General features: G+C 58.9%; 1 protein-coding gene across 2 annotated transcripts in view; it reads left to right on the forward strand.

Moving 5' to 3' along the window:
- The window catches only part of KCNG2 (potassium voltage-gated channel modifier subfamily G member 2), a 115,545-nt gene that overhangs the window by 51,286 nt on the left and 42,890 nt on the right, over nucleotides 1-21,369 (forward strand). Inside the window, exon 2 of one of the 2 annotated variants that reach the window (XM_016933960.3) lies at nucleotides 11,046-11,145. In XM_016933960.3, coding sequence (XP_016789449.1) covers nucleotides 11,057-11,145 — 89 coding nt within the window. In that variant the 5' untranslated portion in view covers nucleotides 11,046-11,056. The remainder of the gene's footprint in view (nucleotides 1-11,045; nucleotides 11,146-21,369) is intronic. The other variant, XM_016933963.4, reaches the window with a different exon arrangement.

Here is a 21,369-nt window from a genome sequence, read left to right on the forward strand (position 1 = left end):
GAGGAGAGCTCTGTGTCTGGATGTGTCCATGTCGGCGTCCCAGTGGAGAAGGCGTTCCACGGTTTTGGGGAGGCTACCACGGGGAAAACTGAGTAAAGGGTGCAAGGGTGCCCGTGTATTTTCTCTTACAACTGCATGTGAATCTGCAATTACCTCAAAATTTGATTTTGAAACTTTTTGGAGCAATTATATGCAGCTGTACTGTACATACCCTGCTTTGTGGATAAGAGTTATTAATTACCAAATTTCTATGTGTATTATAGACTTGGAGATTGTGTCCCATAAATCATAATTGAAAAATAATTGTCAATTTCTCAGTCAAAAACATGGCTAAAAATGGATCTCATTAGCAAGTTCTCTTCTGAACAGAACCAAAACCTTGCTAATTAGATCTTATACACTTCATTTTATACACGTGTGTATTTATGAAAAATAAAACCCCTTTATAATTTATGGAACTTTGGCATATAGAAAATAAAAGTGGCTGGACGCAGTGGCTCACGCCTGTAATCCCAGCACTTTGGGAGGCCGAGGCAGGCGGATCATGAGGTCAGGAGATTGAGATCATCCTGGCTAATACAGTGAAACCCCGTCTCTACTAAAAAATACAAAGAAAAAATTAGCCAGGCGTAGTGGCGGGCCCCTGTAGTCCCAGCTACTCGGGAGGCTGAGGCAGGAGAATGGCATGAACCCAGGAGGTGGAGCTTGCAGTGAGCTGAGATGGCGCCACTGCACTCCAGCCTGGGCGAAAGAGTGAGACTCTGTCTTGGCTGGGCGCGGTGGCTCACGCCTGTAATCCCAGCACTTTGGGAGGCCGAGGCAGGTGGATCACAAGGTCAGGAGATCAAGACCATCCTGGCGAACACGGTGAAACCCTGTCTCTACTAAAAAATACAAAAAATTAGCCAGGCGTGGTGGCGGGCGCCTGTAGTCCCAGCTACTTGGGAGGCTGAGGCAGGAGAATGGCATGAACTTGGGAGGTGGAGCTTGCAGTGAGCTGAGATCGTGCCACTGCAGTCCAGCCTGGGCAACAGAGCGAGACTCCATCTCAAAAAAAAAAAAAAGAGTGAGACTCTGTCTCAGAAAAAAAAAAGAAAGAAAATAAAAGTATTTCAAATCAAAATAGTTGAGACTCACATGTGAATTCATATGTGTATCAGAAAGAGATTACAGGAATGATGCTAATATTACTCATCTTTAGTTTACAACAAAAATCTCCTGAGTCATATTTTATTCAAAAGTATTATGTTTGGCTTTTTTTTTAACCCATGGGTGATTATAGTCTTAATTCATCTAATGTTTTTCTTGATAGGACAAGTAAGAATTGAAAAATAAAAAATTCATTGGCACACTAAATATTAGCCTGGAACTGAAGTTAGATACATTGTATTTTAGACAGTTCTCAGCTGCAGTCGTATGCTCACTGATTGGTTGAAGAAGTCATCTTGTTTAGACGGTTTTTCCAGTTGTCGCATGGCCCTGTTTGTGAACCCGTGTCACCGCCGAGGTTAACAGTTCCAGCTGAAAGGCAAAGTGTGCATCTGGAAGAAGGCCCCACTGAGGAGCCTAGAATAGTCTTCCTGAAAGGTGTGTGTGGGTCACAAGGGTCTCATTTCCTGCAAACAAACTCGTTTGGCCACAGGGCAGCCGGTGGTAAGAAGACATGGGGAAGGTAAGTGACACATGAACCAAATTTGTGAAGATGCCAGAACAGAGGCAGGCAGCGGCTGATAAAAGCATTTATCTGCAATGGCTGGATTATCTGGCAACATCTACTGCATGACAAATGCTTTAAGTCCTGAACAGTTGGCTTCTGAGCTTCAGTGAAAAATCCTCTGAGCTTCCTCCTTGCTTTGCTCCTCCTCGGATGTCAGCCCTCCTGGCCTCGTACAAGGTCCCCCAGGTGCCTTGGGATGTGGGGCTTCTCCGTCTGGAACTGTGGACGTTTGGGGTCGGATAGCTTTGCTGGGAGCCATCCTGGGCACTGTGGGTGTTGAACAGTATCCCTGGCCTCCATGCCTCCATGCCAGGAGCATCCCCAGTCGAGACAATCAAAACCTGGACATTGCCAGGTGCCCCGTGGGAACTGAGGGTCGCAGTGGATCCCAGTCGAGAAGCCCTGGTCTGGAAACCACGCTGAGCGATCTTTACCCGGCAGTGCGGACCACGCTCCCTGTGGAAGCCTTGGTGGGTCTTGCTCATGTAGATTAACAGCCCCACTAACTGCAAAGCACCCGCCCCATGAGCCCTCATCCATGTATGTAATAAGCACGTACAGAGATTCTAATTTTAACTCAGAATGGTAAATATTATTATATCCCAGTGACTTCTCCTTATTGATTACATTTGAAAAATCCTGATACTCTGGGTAGTGGCAGTTGCAGCTTTTCCCGGTGACACACACTCATGTTGCATGTAGAACCGCACTTGCTCTGGCATCCTGGAGGCTGGCACCTGGCTTGCTGGCGGCAGTGGGGCCACGTGTCCCCTGGGCCGGGCTCATGATCAGGGATGGTGGTGACACAATGCCCGAGGCACTAAACTTGTGGTCCAGTTAAGCCACAATTTAATTTAAACTGCTTGAGAGTCCATTTCATTTATTTATGTGTATTTAGCCAGATTTAAACAAAATAGTCACTGTTTTCCTTGGGACTGAAGGAGTGGATTGGCAGGGAGGAATCCTGGGCAAACAGGGAGTGAGGGATGGGGTGCGGTGCATGGACCCTGACCTGGGGCCCTGAGCACAGCGAACTTGCAGAGCTTCTCCCGGTGAAGGCAGAATGTCTGAAACCCTAGCGTGGGCTCAGCAGCTGCCAGGGGCCAGTGATGAACGCGAACCTCATCTGTCCTCGATCCCTGAGGCTAATGGTGACGCATATGCTTCTAAGTAGGGTTTGCCTTTTGCTTGGAAGGAAATATTATAATTATTTCACCCTAACCCGCTGCATTCGTTGCTTAGAGCTGCGCAGCCCAAAACACCAGAAATGTATTCTCTCAACCCCGGGAGTCCCAAGTACAGAGTAGGGGTCCGCAGGCCTGTGCTGTCTCTGAACCGCTGGGGAGGGACCTGCGTTGCCGCTCGGGCTCCTGCAGCACCGGCCATCGTCAGCCCTCCTTGGCTGTGACCTCGGCCTCTGCATCCCACGGCCTCAGTGTCGGCCTCTCCCCTCTTATGGGGACACCCGTCCCTGGACTCAGGCCCACCCTAGGGGCCTTGTTTTAGCCACATCCGAAAAGACCCTGTTTCCCCATGAAGTCCGTCTCACAGGTCCCGGGGCTGAGACTCGCACACACTTCCGGGGACGCAGTGGAACCCACAGCTCTGCCTTTGGGCAGCAGCCACGTGGGGGAAGGAGGTGGGGACGGTGGCCCACGGGCTGGGGCACAGCTGGACTGTTCTGTGTATTTCGCTGAAAAAGCATCCTGTCGCCATGCCTGCCCCCGGGAGCATCCGTTCCCCAGAGGCCGCGGCATTCCCGGTGAAGCCAGACTGCCCGGCTGGAAGAGCCTCCTCCCTGAGGAGTGGCCCCGGGCAGGTGGCCTCAGCCCTCTGTGCCTCGGTCCGCATGGGGCCCTTGTACCCACGGCATAGGCTGTTAGGGGTTAATGACTGCCTGGCGCCTGTGAATTTCTCTGTGTTTGTTGAATCAACAAAGTAAAAGAGCCGTGGATAATGAGTGCTTCCTGGACACGGGACCCGTGCGGACACAGGAGAGGCCTGGGCCCGAGTTCTCCCTCCCACGCAGGCCACTCGGCCGCTCTGCACGCCAGGCCCCGCCTCCACATCGAGCCCCTCTGCCAGCCCCACCCTGTCTTCAGTTAGCCTCCCTTAGAGGGAGCCCAGACCTCGCAGCCTGGACCCCTCAACCTCCACAGCCTCCCCAGAGGGGCTCCGAGCGTGGTCCGGTCCTTAGCCCCTAATTCCTTTATTCGGAATTCTAATGTTCTCACTGAGCTCTGACTAGGCGCAGGCGATGTCCCGGGCAGCAGAAAACAAATCACACACAACCCGCCCTCCCAGCGCTGAGCTTCTGGGGGGCACAGGCGCCCCTCTTGGCTCAGAAGGTGGGGCCCTGCACCCCCATCTGACCCCATCCTCTGCCCTGTGCTGGGGCAGGCGCGTCCGACCTCATCCAGAGCAAGGTCGTCCACGTGCAGGAGCCGCATCTGGACAGGCCGCACCTGCCTTCTCTCCCCGCCTTCCTCTGCGTCAGCCTAGGAGCCTCCTGTTCTGGCAGCGGGTTACACCAAGCGCAGCGGTAAAGACAACCGTTGTTTCTTAGCTGTCGTGGTTTCTGAGGGCCAGGATTTCTGAGGGCCCAGCGCGGACGCTTGCCTTTCTCTGCTGCGTGAAGTCTGGGCCTCGGCTGGAGGCAGAGCGGAGGCTGGGGCCACTGGAAGCCTTGTTCTCGCGTGGCTGGGGGCTGATGCTGGCTGCCGGCCGCCCTGGGTGGCCTGGGAGCAGGAGCGCGTGGAAGACCCAGCCTCTCTGAGAACCCCCCACGTAATCACACAGTGAGAGGTCCGCTGTGGTTTAGTGGGAGGAACCCAAGACTCCACCCAGGCTGAGTGGGAGGGAGCCGAGACCCCACCTGGCCGTGGGAGGAACCCGAGACCCCACCCAGGCTCAGTGGGAGGGAACGGAGACCCCACCTGGCCATAGGAGGAGTGTCCCGCGCACCTAAAGGGCTGACAGGGCCCTGTGAAAACCCGCCGGGGTCGCTGGTCCTGGCTCTCCTGACCTTCTGCCTCCCCGCTACCCTCATCCATGTACCCAGCACACACGTGCACACATACGTGGATAAATGGAATAAACATAAACTTCACCCAGACAGCCGAAGCCCCTCCCTCTGCCTAATCACATGCATGGATACATGGATATATAAATAAATATCAACTTTACTCATACAGCCGAAGCCCCTCCCTCTCTCTAATCACATCTTCCTCCCTCTCCATGCAGAGGTGATTAAAGTTTGTATAAAATTGGGATTATTCTGTTCCTTGAATATCTGGTAGAACTCTTGATAAAGTCATTTGAGTTTGATTTGTAAAGAGATTTGTAATTACTCTTTCAGTTCTTTAGCAATTTTGTATTTATTCAGAGTTCCTATTTCTTAAGTCAATTCTAGTAGTCCATGTTTTATTCAGAGTTCCTATTTCTGAAGTCAATTCTAGTCCATGTTTTATTGTCTTTATTGGCATGAAGCCATCCAGAGTGTTTTCTCATGACGTTCTCTTCTCTACCAGATCTGATGTTATTCTCTTTTCTGATCTTCATCTTTAAATTTGAGCCTTCTCTTCTTTCCCCTCGATTCTGTTGTTGTTTCCTTTCCTGCTCGTCGTTTTGAGAATGCGTTTTGGCCTCTCTGCCTTTCTTTGGGTTTTCACAGTAAGACAATCTGAAATGTTTTAGCTATGATGAGTTTCTTCTTAAAGTTACTAAGCGTACAGGCTTCATAGTGTAAATCCTTTTCTGTGAGTTTCTTTGTATAAAACTAGGAGAGATCATGGCCCAGTAAGAACTCAAACGCACGTTGCTTTTGTACCCACGAGGGCAGGCGCCGGACCAGGTGGTTCAAGACCAGGTAGCCACACAGAGTGGACGGAGCCTGCGGTTCCAGCTCTCATGCCGAACATCCGTGGAGTCTTCGTGTTACCAGAAAGGGGTCCCAATCCAGACCCCCAGAGAGGGTTCTTGGACCTTGTGCAAGAAAGAATTCAGGACATGTCTGCCGTGTGCAGCAAAAGCAAGTTTATTAAGAAAGTAAAGGTGAATCGGCAGCTGCTCCATAGACAGAGCAGGACGTTCCCGAGAGTAAGAGGAGGAACGCGTACAATGCTTGTTTATATATAAGACAAAAAAAAGATCATAGGGAGATGTGCTCTGCTACAAGGGTTTGTGATAAAGGATTGATTTTCTTTATTAGTATATTTTGCAAGAATCAATATTATCTTTAAAGCAAAACTGGGAATGCTTCTGTTCTCAAGATATCGGGATATCAGGACACTCCTAAGTCTGGGTCTGTTTAGTAAACGTTATCAATCTGTTCCCGTAGCCATAAGCATCTAGAGTCTAGGAATACCCAACTTCCTGGGAGTCAGCCCAGGAAGTCCCAGCCTCACTTTCCAGCCCTCAGTCAAGATGGAGTAGCTCCGGCTGGAGGGCCTCCGACACTCAGAGGATGCACATGATATTAAACCAGTAAGAGCAGACACTGCAGATACTACCCTTGATCTCAAGGAAGTGACCTGATAGCCTTTTCAAGCTACGCTGTGTGTGTGCATGTGCGGGTGTGTGAGAGTGTGTATGTGCGGTGTGCAAGTGTGAGTGAATTGTGTGAATGTGTCAATGTGTGTGAATGTGTATGCCTGTGTGAATGTATGTGTGTGTGAACGTGCATGTGTGTGAATGTGTATGCCTGTGTGAATGTATGTGTGTGTGTGACTGAGTGTGTGAATGCGTGTGTGAATGTGCATTGTGTGAATGTGTGTGAATGTGCATGTGAATGGGTGTGTGTGAATATGAGCGTGTGTGCACGTGCGCGTGTGAGGACTTATGCACCAGGACTATTCTAGGCATCTGCATTGGCTGTCAGTCCTCACAACAGCCTTGTAAGGTAGGTGCTATTCTATTAGGATTTATTTTCGTTTTATAGATGCAGAATGTGAGGCTTAGCAAAATTAAGTCCGTTTTTCAGGGCTGTTTGGCCCTTGCGGGCCGCGGCACTCACCTGGGTCCGTCTGCACTCGCTCTAATTGTTAACGCTGCAATGAGGCTCTGCTCGTTAGACATCCTGTGAGGACTTGGGTTGGGGCCGGAATTGGGGGGATGGGAAGCGCTGTGTGTGCATGAGTGACACTTCACTACCGCCAGCAGGGTCCCCCGCCTCCAGTGACCTTGTTTCGGGGAAGCGCGCTCCCATTTCCCAAGCGCCCGCCCCGGGGAAAACGTGGCGCGGGCATCGTTATTTCCAATAACGCGCCATCTATCTCCAGCAGCGCAAACGATGCCTGCTCTGAACAGTTCAACCCCATGAGGAACATTTTGTATTCAACTTAATCTTTGCTTTATGTCTGTAATATCAAAGCATGTCTAAAGAGCCCGTGCACGGTCAGAATCTATTTAATTGTGCATAAGCGATTTCGACTTTAATTAAGGAAGCGGGGGAAGCGTTCCCTTAGCTCTCAGCCCCTGCACTCGCAGAGAGCATCTCAGTACAGGGGCCACTGGGAGCCCAGTTCCAGCCTCCTTTGAGGTGCCTGGGACCACTTGGGCTTCGCCCCGACAGTGACGATCGCATTCCTCGAAGATCACCGTTGTCCATGCGGATGGCGGCTCACCAGCGTCTGCACCTGGGCGTGGGCCACCCTCTGGAGATGAGCTGGACTTTGAAGCCACCGACGGGGAACGAAGTGACTTCTCCAGCTTCCCGGCCAATCAGGGGCGGAGCCGTAATTAAAGTCCAGGCCTCCTGCCCGGTTGAGGGTTCTTTCTGGTACAAACCAGTGTCCCTGTGAGGACGGGCCTCCTGCCCAGTTCAGGATTCTTTCTGGTACAAAGCAATGTCCGTGTGGGGATGCAGCCTCCTACCTTAGCAGAGTCTTTGTCATTTCTTTGGGGGTACCTGTGTCAGTGCAGACCAGTTCCACCCACTCCCACCATAGGGCAGGCCCTGGGCTGGACACGGCACCGCGTGGATGCCCCGTGTGTGCTGGACGCCGAGAGCATCCCAGGCAGCCTGAGACCATTCCTTCCCTTGTCTGTCCCTGCGGCAGTGCGTCCTGGTCACTTGTGTGTGCCCTGAAGTGTTCCCAGGAATACGAGGGTGGGCAAAGCGGACAGTGGGCATGTCCTCGAGACGTTTACATCCTAGCGGGAGTGGACAGAAAATAACACTGGGTAAAAATAATGCGCTAATCATTTAGTCCTTTAGGGGAGAAAAGAAAGAACGCAGCAAAGTGAGGTGGGCTTGGGCTTCAGCGTGAACCAAGTGGTGCAGGTGAGTCTGACGAGAGGTCAGGTTTGAGCAAACGCCGAGCGTGAGGGGTCACCATGGGGTGAGGGGTCACCGTAGGCATCACCGAGCAGCTGTTCAGGCAGAGGAATGGCTGTGCTGAGGCCTGAGGCGGGACTCGCCTGGGTGCCGAGGGGAGCAAGGAGAGGCAGGACAGACCAGCCTAGTTAGGGCTGTGAGCTCTGGCGTTTTGAGCAGAGGGTGGTGTGCAGTGTTAGGAGGCCCCTCTGGTCGCTGAGCTGGGAACAGAGGGCAAGAGGAGGGGGCAGGAACCTGCTAGGGCTGTGGGTGCAGCGGACAGGAAGCTCAGAGCAGAGGCTGCAGCGAGTCAGGAGCTTCCAGATGCCAGGCAGCCGGTGTCAGCAGCGCGTAGCTGTGGGTGACCCCCAAGGACTCTGGCGGAAGGCCTGAGTGGGACTAGAGGCCAGGCCCAAAGCCTCAACATCTGTGCTGGGGGGATGGCCCCGCGCCGGGGACAGATGTGGCTCCCTCCAGGGCCCGAGATGGGCACCACCCCAGGGCGGGCACTACTTGAGTGGCAGGTGCCTCGACCCTGTGGGCCTCAGGGCCAAGTGGGGAGCTGGCTCAGGGGGCTTCCCCCTCTGGTTTCCAACCTCGGGGTCCAGCCTGTGAAACAGCACAGACCAGTTTCCAATGGAATCCACCACGCATGGGAGGAATGAGGAGGCCGATGTCCAGGGTAGCCCTGCCTGGTTCCAACCCCGTTCTGCAGGCGGCCCCTGGGGAGCACTGGCTGCGCCTACGACTGTTTCCTGGTCGTGGGCTCAGGCATCCAGGACTGGCCGCGGAGGGAAGGCAGGGGGCTGCCTGTCCACAGGAGGAGCAGAGCCCGGCCTTCTGCTTCCATCACTGCCTGGCAGAGCCTCACTGTCCCAGCCCCATTCACCAGAGCCCCCAGCCCCTGTGTGAGGGCAGCAGTGGCCGTGTGTGCCTGGGTGCCGTGTCCTGCCTGGACGCCGTCACAACACTCACATGCAGAAACACAAGAGCTTTCCCATTCCCCAAGCTCGGCATCAATTTCCCCTGGTTACGTTTATTTTAAAAGTAAATGTTACAGAGGTCCCCGTGGAAGGCCCAGGGGTGCACGATTCCTCATCCTCAAAGAGCCTTTAATGATAGACCTCCTGCCTTCCGTAAGGCTGGTAAAATCCAAGTCTTTATACATTGCCTTTCATTGGCTTTTTTTTTTTTTTTTTGAGACGGAGTCTCGCTCTGTCGCCCAGGCTGGAGTGCGGTGGCGTGATCTTGGCTCACTGCAAGCTCCGCCTCCCAGGTTCACGCCATTCTCCTGCCTCAGCCTCCCGAGTGGCTGGGACTACAGGTGCCCACCACCACGCCCGGCTAATTTTTTGTATTTTTAGTAGAGACGAGGTTTCACCGTGGTCTCGATCTCCTGACCACGTGATCCGCCCGCCTTGGCCTCCCAAAGTACAGGGATTACAGGTGTGAGCCACCGTGCCTGGCCTCATTGGCTTATTCTTGCCCCTTCTGAGCTTCCTGGTAAACCACTTTTGGTGATTTTACCTCCTCCTCCATGTGTGACTTTTCTGTAATATTTGTCTCCTGTGGACCCCGATGCCTCCAGGAGACAGTCCTCAGCGTGAGACCTTTCTACGGTCAATCTTGTCTACCGACTGTACTTTTTCATTTCTAATTTTGTTTCTTATTTAGATTCTCTGGGGTTTTTTTTGTTTTTTGTTTGTTTTATTTTTTGTAATGTCTTTGCTTTCCCTAGTGTTTTTAATTCCTTCGTTCATTATTTTCTGTAATTCTATTTTCTAAAGTTCCCAGGAGGCTGTGTGTGCTGGCATGTGCTCATGGTGGACTGTTGCTGTGTGTGGTTTGTCATTTTAGTTTCAGTTCATCTTGGCTGGGGCTTTGTCTGTGGGAATCCCATGAGGCTTGAACTGAGAGTGCCTCTGGGCCAGTGCCCTGCTGACATTGGGCTGCAAACTTCTTTGCTCTGGGGGCCCGTCCTGTGCAGGGTGTTGGCAGTGTCTCTGGTTTCTACCCACTGGATGCCAGTCACAGTAGTCGTGACCATCACAGATGTCTGCAGACCTTGCGGGCTGCCCTGGGGCAGAATCACCCCCACTGCTGGGAACTGCCGCTTTGACTGGTTCTCTGCTTGGTTCTGTCAGTTTCAGGGGTATCACTGGCCTGTGACCACCTTTGTGCGTGATCATGTCTTGGCTGTATCACCCACCAAAATTCCAGCCTCACCCCACTGTGCATGCTAGGCTCGTAGACACACAGCATTGTTTTTGACCTGGCCAAGCAGAGAGGCCTTGAAACCTTCCGGTACTGGCTGGTGGGTTTCCTTCCCGATCACCCTCCGTGGAGGGGACCCTGCACGGCCCCTGCTTTCCTTAGATCAGTTCAGCCTCTGCCCTCGTGCTGTGACGGCCGTTCCCGTTCACCTCTGTCGTCACTGAACCAGACCCCACACTCTTGACAAGAGTGTGTCGTCAAACTGGTTGATCTAGTCTAATACCTGTGGCAATTCAAGATGCTTATTTTTGCTCTTATGAATGAAATTGAGCATTTTTTCATATGTTGGAAGCCTTTTCCCCCTTTGATGTGAACTTTATGTCAGTTGGCCCATTTTTTTCTATTGAGCTGTGCGTTGTCTTTCTTTTTCTGACGTTTTGCAGAGAATGGGGAGGAACTCCAGAGCTTTCAGAAGTAACTTTGTAATCTCCTAAATCAAGTAATTAGCTTTAGAACATTTCTATTGTAGCATATAACTTATGTCCATATTTTAAAATGTATGTTCTGGGAGGAAGAAAGCCTTTTACAGCAAAAGTTCCAGGTTATACCTGATTATCCACTTATTTTAATAATTATTCATCCCTGCCTACAAAAAAATGGAGCATGCAATGGATTTGGCTACAAGGGAAGTCAACCTGTCCTGCAAGCCTGGTGTGTGTGCTCGCGGGGACTGGAGGGGTGGGGCGTCAGAGCCACGATGCTCCGCAGTAATAACGCAGGTGACTCTCTGTCCCTTAGGGTGAAACTGGATGTTCATTTTCCAGGTCGAAGCCGCTGGTCTCAGCTGTGATTTCACCGGTTCCCTGAAAGAGAATACCCTGTACCTTCACAGAGCCAGGTAAACCCAGAACCTGCCAGAAGGGCAAGAAACCTCAAGTCGTACTGGGATTATCGTTTTCCATTTCAGAGAGAGGGTCTTCTTGGTGGGTTCTTGTGCCTTCTGCTGATGGTAAAGCTGAGACTCTGGTGACTGTTGACACACACCTGTCAAAGGCATGCCTCACAGGCAGCCCAGAACTCAGGCGCAGCCCCTTCCGAACCGCGCCTGGGACCGCAGAGGACAGGGGAGCTCACGGGGCCGTCTGCCACGCCACAAAGGGCTCCAGCAGCTGGGTTTGCACGCTAGGCTTCTTCGACAAACTGGGACAGCTGCTGCTTATTCCGGGCAGTTCCTGAGGCAGCACGTTCAGACGACTTCCTGCTGCATTAGGGAGCTCCGTCTTGTGAGCCCTGGGGAGGCCGGCAGGTTGGAACCTTCAGAGCCTTTAATCCCCCAGAGCGCTTGACTTGTAGGGCTCGGGAAATCTCCGCAGCAGGTTTCCATGACCTAAGCAGCTGATTGCTTTTGAATAAAACCAGATGCCCTGCTCCAGCCCTTCTGCTGGGCCAGCCCTCCGTCCCAGAGGAGCTCTCCTGCTTTGTGGACCTCTCTGCCTGCCCCCCACAGCCGCCCCCACAGCCGCCCCCCCACAGCCGCCCCCCCCCGCAGCCGCCCCCCCCCGCAGCCGCCCCCCCGCAGCCGCCCCCCAGCAGGCACGCCCCCGCAGCCACCCCCACAGCCGCCCCCCCGCAGGCACGCCCCCGCAGCCACCCCCACAGCCGCCCCCCCCACAGCCGCCCCCACAGCCGCCCCCCGCAGCCACGCCCCCGCAGCCACCCCCACAGCCGCCCCCACAGCCGCCCCCACAGCTGCCCCCCCACAGCCACCCCCCCCACAGCCGCCCCCACAGCCGCCCCCACAGCCGCCCCCCCACAGTCGCCCCCACAGCCGCCCCCCCACAGCCGCCCCCACAGCCGCCCCCACAGCCGCCCCCCCACAGCCGCCCCCCCACAGCCGCCCCACAGCCGCCCCCACAGCCGCCCCCCCCACAGCCGGCCCCCCCACAGCCGGCCCCACAGCCGCCCCCACAGCCGCCCCCCCGCAGCCGCCCCCCCGCAGCCGCCCCCCCGCAGCCCCCCCCACAGCCGCCCCCCCCACAGCCGCCCCCCCACAGCCGGCCCCCACAGCCACCCCCCCACAGCCGCCCCCCACAGCCGCCCCCCCACAGCCGGCCCCCACAGCCACCCCCCTACAGCCGCCCCCCCACAGCCGCCCCCCCGCAGCCACCCCCACAGCCGCCCCCCCCACAGCCGGCCCCCCCACAGCCGCCCCCACAGCCGCCCCCCCACAGCCGCCCCACATAGCCACCCCCCCACAGCCGCCCCCCCACAGCCGCCCCCCCGCAGCCGCCCCCCGCAGCCGCCCCCCACAGCCACCGCCCCCACAGCCGGCTCCCACAGCCGCCCCCCCACAGCCGCCCCCCCCGCAGCCGCCCCCACAGCCGGCTCCCACAGCCGCCCCCCCACAGCCGGCCCCCACAGCCGCCCCCCTACAGCCGCCCCCCCCGCAGCCGCCCCCCCGCAGCCGCCCCCACAGCCGCACCCCCCACAACCACCGCCCCACAGCCACCGCCCCACAGCCGGCCCCCACAGCCGCCCCCCCACAGCCGCCCCCCCGCAGCTGCCCCCACAGCCGCCCCCCCACAGCCGGCCCCCACAGCCGCCCCCCCACAGCCACCCCACCACAGCCACCGCCCCACAGCCGCCCCCCCCACAGCCGCCCCCCCACAGCCGCCGCCCCCGCAGCTGCCGCCCCCACAGCCGCCGCCCCCACAGCCGCCCCCGCAGCCGCCGCCCCCACAGTCGCCCCCGCAGCCGCCCCCCCACAGCCACCGCCCCACAGCCGCCCCCCCCACAGCCGCCCCCCCACAGCCGCCGCCCCCGCCCCCACAGCCGCCGCCCCCACAGCCGCCCCCGCAGCCGCCGCCCCCACAGCCGCCCCCCACAGCCGCCCCCCCCACAGCCGCCCCCGCAGCCGCCGCCCCCACAGCCGCCCCCGCAGCCGCCGCCCCCACAGCCGCCCCCGCAGCCGCCCCCACAGCCGCCCCCCCCACAGCCACCCCCCCCACAGCCGCCGCCCCCACAGCCGCCCCCGCAGCCGCCGCCCCCACAGCCGCCCCCGCAGCCGCCGCCCCCACAGCCGCCCCCACAGCCGCCCCCCCGCAGCCGCCGCCCCCACAGCCGCCGCCCCCACAGCCGCCCCCGCAGCCGCCGCCCCCACAGTCGCCCCCGCAGCCGCCCCCCCACAGCCGCCCCACCACAGCCACCGCCCCACAGCCGCCCCCCCCACAGCCGCCGCCCCCACAGCCGCCCCCGCAGCCGCCGCCCCCACAGCCGCCCCCGCAGCCGCCGCCCCCACAGCCGCCCCCCCCACAGCCGCCCCCACAGCCGCCCCCCCCACAGCCGCCCCCACAGCCGCCCCCGCAGCCGCCCCCCCCACAACCACCGCCCCACAGCCGCCCCCCCACAGCCGCCCCCGCAGCCGCCGCCCCCACAGCCGCCCCCGCCGCCGCCCCCACAGCCGCCCCCCACAGCCACCCCCCCCGCAGCCGCCCCCGCAGCCGCCCCCACAGCCGCCCGCCCCCACAGCCGCCCCCGCAGCCGCCGCCCCCGCAGCCGCCGCCCCCACAGCCGCCCCCACAGCCGCCCCCCCACAGCCACCCCCCCACAGCCGCCGCCCCCACAGCCGCCCCCGCAGCCGCCGCCCCCACAGCCGCCCCCGCAGCCGCCCCCCCCACAGCCGCCCCCCACAGCCGCCCCCACAGCCGCCCCCCCCACAGCCGCCGCCCCCACAGCCGCCCCCGCAGCCGCCGCCCCCACAGCCGCCCCCGCAGCCGCCGCCCCCACAGCCGCCCCCGCAGCCGCCGCCCCCACAGCCGCCCCCGCAGCCACCCCCACAGCCGCCCCCCCCACAGCCGCCCCCACAGCCACCCCCCCCGCAGCCGCCCCCCCCCGCAGCCGCCCCCCCCGCAGCCGGCCCCCACAGCCGCCGCCCCCACAGCCGCCCCCACAGCCACCCCCCCCGCAGCCGCCCCCCCCCGCAGCCGCCCCCCCCGCCGCCGGCCCCCACAGCCGCCCCCACAGCCGCCCCCCCCACAGCCGCCGCCCCCACAGCCGCCCCCGCAGCCGCCCCCCCCACAGCCGCCGCCCCCACAGCCACCCCCGCAGCCGCCGCCCCCACAGCCGCCCCCGCAGCCGCCCCCACAGCCGCCCCCCCGCAGCCGCCGCCCCCACAGCCGCCCCCGCAGCCGCCGCCCCCACAGCCGCCGCCCCCCCACAGCCGCCCCCACAGCCGCCCCCACAGCCGCCCCCCCCACAGCCACCCCCCCACAGCCGCCGCCCCCACAGCCGCCCCCCCCACAGCCGCCCCCCCCACAGCCGCCCCCACAGCCACCCCCCCCCGCAGCCGCCCCCCCCCGCAGCCGCCCCCCCCGCAGCCGGCCCCCACAGCCGCACCCCCCACAACCACCGCCCCACAGCCGCCCCCCCACAGCCGCCCCCCCCACAGCCGCCGCCCCCACAGCCACCCCCGCAGCCGCCGCCCCCACAGCCGCCCCCGCAGCCGCCCCCACAGCCGCCCCCCCCACAGCCGCCCCCACAGCCACCCCCCCCGCAGCCGCCCCCCCCCGCAGCCGCCCCCCCCGCCGCCGGCCCCCACAGCCGCCCCCACAGCCGCCCCCCCCACAGCCGCCGCCCCCACAGCCGCCCCCGCAGCCGCCCCCCCCACAGCCGCCGCCCCCACAGCCACCCCCGCAGCCGCCGCCCCCACAGCCGCCCCCCCGCAGCCGCCGCCCCCACAGCCGCCCCCGCAGCCGCCGCCCCCACAGCCGCCGCCCCCCCACAGCCGCCCCCACAGCCGCCCCCACAGCCGCCCCCCCCACAGCCACCCCCCCACAGCCGCCGCCCCCACAGCCGCCCCCGCAGCCGCCGCCCCCACAGCCGCCCCCGCAGCCGCCGCCCCCACAGCCGCCCCCGCAGCCGCCCCCCCCACAGCCGCCCCCCACAGCCGCCCCCACAGCCGCCCCCCCCACAGCCGCCGCCCCCACAGCCGCCCCCGCAGCCGCCGCCCCCACAGCCGCCCCCGCAGCCGCCGCCCCCACAGCCGCCCCCGCAGCCACCCCCACAGCCGCCCCCCCCACAGCCGCCCCCACAGCCACCCCCCCCGCAGCCGCCCCCCCCCGCAGCCGCCCCCCCCGCCGCCGGCCCCCACAGCCGCCCCCACAGCCGCCCCCCCCACAGCCGCCCCCCCCACAGCCGCCGCCCCCACAGCCACCCCCGCAGCCGCCGCCCCCACAGCCGCCCCCGCAGCCGCCCCCACAGCCGCCCCCCCGCAGCCGCCGCCCCCACAGCCGCCCCCGCAGCCGCCGCCCCCACAGCCGCCGCCCCCCCACAGCCGCCCCCACAGCCGCCCCCACAGCCGCCCCCCCCACAGCCACCCCCCCACAGCCGCCGCCCCCACAGCCGCCCCCGCAGCCGCCGCCCCCACAGCCGCCCCCGCAGCCGCCGCCCCCACAGCCGCCCCCGCAGCCGCCCCCCCCACAGCCGCCCCCCACAGCCGCCCCCACAGCCGCCCCCCCCGCAGCCGCCGCCCCCACAGCCGCCCCCGCAGCCGCCGCCCCCGCAGCCACCCCCACAGCCGCCCCCCCCACAGCCGCCCCCACAGCCACCCCCCCCGCAGCCGCCCCCCCCCGCAGCCGCCCCCCCCGCAGCCGGCCCCCACAGCCGCCGCCCCCACAGCCGCCCCCACAGCCACCCCCCCCGCAGCCGCCCCCCCCCGCAGCCACCCCCCCCGCCGCCGGCCCCCACAGCCGCCCCCACAGCCGCCCCCCCCACAGCCGCCGCCCCCACAGCCGCCCCCGCAGCCGCCCCCCCCACAGCCGCCGCCCCCACAGCCACCCCCGCAGCCGCCGCCCCCACAGCCGCCCCCGCAGCCGCCCCCACAGCCGCCCCCCCGCAGCCGCCGCCCCCACAGCCGCCCCCGCAGCCGCCGCCCCCACAGCCGCCGCCCCCCCACAGCCGCCCCCACAGCCGCCCCCACAGCCGCCCCCCCCACAGCCACCCCCCCACAGCCGCCGCCCCCACAGCCGCCCCCGCAGCCGCCGCCCCCACAGCCGCCCCCGCAGCCGCCGCCCCCACAGCCGCCCCCGCAGCCGCCCCCCCCACAGCCGCCCCCCACAGCCGCCCCCACAGCCGCCCCCCCCACAGCCGCCGCCCCCACAGCCGCCCCCGCAGCCGCCGCCCCCACAGCCGCCCCCGCAGCCGCCGCCCCCACAGCCGCCCCCGCAGCCACCCCCACAGCCGCCCCCCCCACAGCCGCCCCCACAGCCACCCCCCCCGCAGCCGCCCCCCCCCGCAGCCGCCCCCCCCGCAGCCGGCCCCCACAGCCGCCCCCACAGCCGCCCCCCCCACAGCCGCCCCCCCCACAGCCGCCCCCACAGCCACCCCCCCCCGCAGCCGCCCCCCCCCGCAGCCGCCCCCCCCGCAGCCGGCCCCCACAGCCGCACCCCCCACAACCACCACCCCACAGCCGCCCCCCCACAGCCGCCCCCCCCCACAGCCGCCGCCCCCACAGCCACCCCCGCAGCCGCCGCCCCCACAGCCGCCCCCCCCACAGCCGCCCCCACAGCCACCCCCCCCCGCAGCCGCCCCCCCCCGCAGCCGCCCCCCCCGCAGCCGGCCCCCACAGCCGCACCCCCCACAACCACCGCCCCACAGCCGCCCCCCCACAGCCGCCCCCCCCGCAGCCGCACCCCCCACAGCCACCGCCCCACAACCACCGCCCCACAGCCGCCCCCCCACAGCCGCCCCCCCCACAGCCGCCGCCCCCACAGCCACCCCCGCAGCCGCCGCCCCCACAGCCGCCCCCGCAGCCGCCCCCACAGCCGCCCCCCCCACAGCCGCCCCCACAGCCACCCCCCCCGCAGCCGCCCCCCCCGCAGCCGCCCCCCGCAGCCGCCCCCACAGCCCTGTGTAGTATTGGATGAATCGGACTTGTCTGTGTTCCTCAGATCTATGCTTCAGGCCATGTCCTTGGCATGGGGTGCCTGGCACAGAGGTTTGGATCACATGTTCACTGAGTGAACCTTGGGGCATAGAGGCACACATAACCATTTGAATCCTGACCACGTCCCCCCTCTTCTCATGCAGCGAACTTGGCGCTGAAGGTCACAGCACGCGTGGTCCCGGTGATTCTGGAGCGCTTCTCTCCTGGCCTCCATTGCAGTAGTCATCCAAGGAGCTTTCTCCCATTCAGAAGTGACTTATGCAATTCTTCACTGGGTGCTGAGCTCTTACTGGCAAGCTAACTGATGCCATTTTGTTAGACTGTCTTTCCCTCACTCCTTCCTTTTCATTTGACTTTTTCCCCCTAAAATCTCTAGTGAATCACACGCTCGGGTCGCGTGGGCAGTCTGCGAGCCACACTGAGCAAACCCACCACGCCCCCTCTTCTCTGGTTCCTGAGTTGCCGTAGTGGTGGGTTTCAGCTTTACTTGGCAGAGGTCCTAGGATACAGTTGTCAGCAACAACCAGAAAAAGGGCTTGACGTTGACGGTGGAAGGCAGCGGCTCTCAAGCCTCAGCGATGAGGCTTGCGTGTTACTGGATCCCCCCGAGACCTACTCACTCAGAATGATTTTTATAAATGGAGATAAAATTCACATAACGTTATATTTACCATTTTTATGTGCACAATTCTGTGGTTTTTAGTGTATTAACAATGCTGTGCAACCATCACCACTATCTAATTCCAGGACTTTTCATCGTCCCAAAAGAAACTCTGAGCCATTAGCAGTCACTCCCCATCGCCCCTCTTCCCATCCTCTGGAACCCCCTTGCCGGCTTTCTGTCTCTGTGAATTTACTTATCATGGATATTTTATTTTATTTATTTTATTTTTTGAGACAGTCTCGCTCTGTCTCCCAGGCTGGAGTGCAGTGGCGTGATCTTGTCTCACTGCAACCTCTGACTCCCGGGTTCAAGTGATTCTCCTGCCTCAGCCTCCTGAGTAGCTGGGACTACAGGCGCCCGTCACTGCACCCAGCTAAGTTTTGTATTTTTTGGTAGAGACAGGGTTTCGCCATGTTGACCAGGCTGGTCTCAAACTCCTGACCTCAAGTGATCCACCCACCTCAGCCTCCCAAAATGCTGGGATTACAGGCGTGAGCCACGGTGCCCAGCTCGGACATTTTATATAAACGGATTCCCACTATATGTGACCTTTTCTGCCTGGCTTCTTTCTCTTAGCATAGGTTTTATCCACACTGTGGCATTAGCAGCACTTGGTTCCTGTTTGTGGCTGCATAACATTCCTGTATGGAGGCCCATATTTTGCTTCTCCGTTTATCAGTTGATGGAATTTGGGTTGTTTTCAGTTTTTGGCTATTCTAGTAATGCCACTGTGAACATTTATGTACAAGTTTTTGTGTGAACACATGTTTTCATTTGTCTTGAGTGTACATCTCGGAGTGGGGTCACCGGGTCACATGAGAACTCCATGTTTAAATTTTTGAGGAACTGCCAGACTGTTTTCCACTGTGGCTGTGACATTTTATATTCCCACCAGCAATGTACAGGGGTCCAATTTTTCCACATCCTTTCCAACACTTGTTGGGTTTTTTTTTTCCATTTGTTTGATTATAACTACCCTAGTGGATGTGAAGTGGTATCTTGTAGTTTTAATTTACGTTTCCATAATGACTAATGATATTGATCACCTTTCATGTGCTTATTAGCCATTCACATACTTCCTCGGGAGAAATATCTATTCAAATCCTCTGCCCATGTTTAAATTGGGTTGTTTGTCATTTGTTGTTGAGCTCCAAGAGTTCCTAACATTCTGGATACTGGACTCTTATCAGATATGTGACTTGCAGCTCTTTTTTTTCCACTGTTACTTGTCATTCATTTTCCTGGTCCTGTTCTTTGATATACAAGAGTTTCATTGGAATGAAGTCCAATTTATCTTTTTTTCTTTTGTTGCTTGTGCTTTTGGCATTCTGTTTCAGAAACCAATGTCTCATCCATGGTCATGAAGATGTACAGTCTGTTTTCTTCTACGTGTGTTTTGGAGTTTTAGCTCTTACATTAAGGTCTTTGATCTAGTTTGAATTAGTTTTTATATATAGTGTGATGTAGGCATCTTGGTCCATTCAGTGTTGCTATAAAGGAATACCTGAAGCCAGGTAATGCATTTTAAAAAGAAGGTTGTGATGTCATCATGATTCCGATGTCTGGAAAAGTTCAAGATCAGGCATCTGCATCTGAGGAAGGCCACAGGCAGCTCCAGTCATGGCAGAAGATGGCGTGGAGCTGGTGTGTGCAGGGACCACACGGAGATGGAGGAAGCAAGGGCTAGCGGTGCCAGGCGGGTTCAACAGCCAACTCTGGAGTGAACTCATAGAGCGAGAATTCACTCATTACCATGAAGACACCACCCAGCCATGCGTGAGGGATCAGCCCCCATGACCCAAACCCCTCCCATTAGGCCCCACCTCTGACACTGGGTATCAAATTCCAATATAAGATTTGGAGGCCAATATCCAAACGATAGCAGGGTCCAACTTTATTTTTTTACATGTGGATAACCGTTTGTTGGAGACACTATTATTTCTCCATTGAATAGTCTTGACGACCTTGTCAAAAGTGAACTGACGGTAGATTTATGGGTTCATTTCTGGACTTTCAATTCTGCTCCATTGATTTTTATGTCTCTCTGTATGCTAGTACTACACTCTTGATTGCTGTAGCTTTATACTCAGTTTGAGTAAGTAGTAATGTACTAGTCCATGTTCGCATTCCTATAAAGGAATACCTGAGACTGGGTAATTTATAAAGAAAAGAGGTTTGATTTGCTCATGGTTCTTCAGGCTGTAAAGGAGTCATGGTGCCAACGTCTGCTAAGCTTCTGGGGAGGCTTTGGGAAGCTTCCAGTTATGGCAGAAAGCAAAGGGGGAGCAGGCACGTTACATGGTGAAAGCAAGAACAAGGTTGGGGGGTAGGTACCACACACTTTTAAACGAACAGATCTCATTTCGACACAAGATTTAGGTGGAGGCATGTAATAAAATGATATCAAGTAAGTTTGAGCCCTCCAACTTTGTCCTTTGTCAAGATTGTTTTGGCTACCTTGCATTTCCAATAGAATTTTCAACTTGTCAATAGAATGTTCAACTTGTCAATGTCTTCAAAAAAGTTACTGGGATTTTCATATGGATTGGATTGACTCTGTTGATCAATTTAGGGAAGATTGCCATCTTAACAATATTAAGTCTTCCAATACATGAGCATGGAATGTCTTTTCATTTATTTAGTCTTAAAATTTCTTCCACCAATGTTTGTAGTTTTCAGTTTTCAGTGTAGGTTTCAGTTTCCACTCCTTGGTTAAATTTATTCCTAAGTATTTTATTCTTTCTGATGCTCTTATAAATGGAATTTTTTAAACTTCCTTTTCCGATTATTCATTGCTTTTGTATAGAAATATAACTGATTTTTTTTACTGATCTCATGTCTTGCAACTTTGCTGAACCCATTCTCATAGTGATGTGTGTGTGTGTGTGTACGCGCGTGTGTGTGTGTATGTGTGCGTGTGTGTTCTTTAAGGTTTTCTGTACATAAGATCATAAGATCAAGTCATCTCAAAATATAGTTTTACTTTTTTCTTTTGAGTGTGGATGCCTTTTATTTCTTTCTCTTGCCTAATTCTTCTGACTATAACTTCCAGTTCAATGTTAAGTAGAACTGATGAGAGCAGGTATTTCAGTCTTGTTCCTGGTCTTAGGGGAAAGAATCCAGTCTTTCACCGTTGACTATGGAGTTAGCGGTGAGTTTTTCCTACGTGGACCTCGTCATGTGGAGGAAGTTCTCTTTTAGACCTAGTTATTGAGTTTTTTGTTTAATCAGGAAAGGATGTTAGACTTCGTCAAATCCTTTTTCTGCATCTATTGAAATTATCGCATGATTTTCCCCTTCATCCTATAAATGAGCGTATTATAGTAATTTTTGTGTATTGTGCCACCCGTATATTCCTGTGATAAATCTCTATGGTAAACGATCAAATGGTCATCATGTATAATCCTTTTAATATGAAGCTGGATTTATTTTGCTCATGTCTTGTGGAGGATTTTTGCCTCTGTTTTCTTCTCTCTCTCTGTTTTTTGTTTTTTTTTTTTTTTTTTTGAGACGGA

Source organism: Pan troglodytes, chromosome 17 (assembly GCF_028858775.2).
Source record: "Pan troglodytes isolate AG18354 chromosome 17, NHGRI_mPanTro3-v2.0_pri, whole genome shotgun sequence".
In the NCBI taxonomy this organism is placed as follows: Eukaryota; Metazoa; Chordata; class Mammalia; order Primates; family Hominidae; genus Pan; species Pan troglodytes.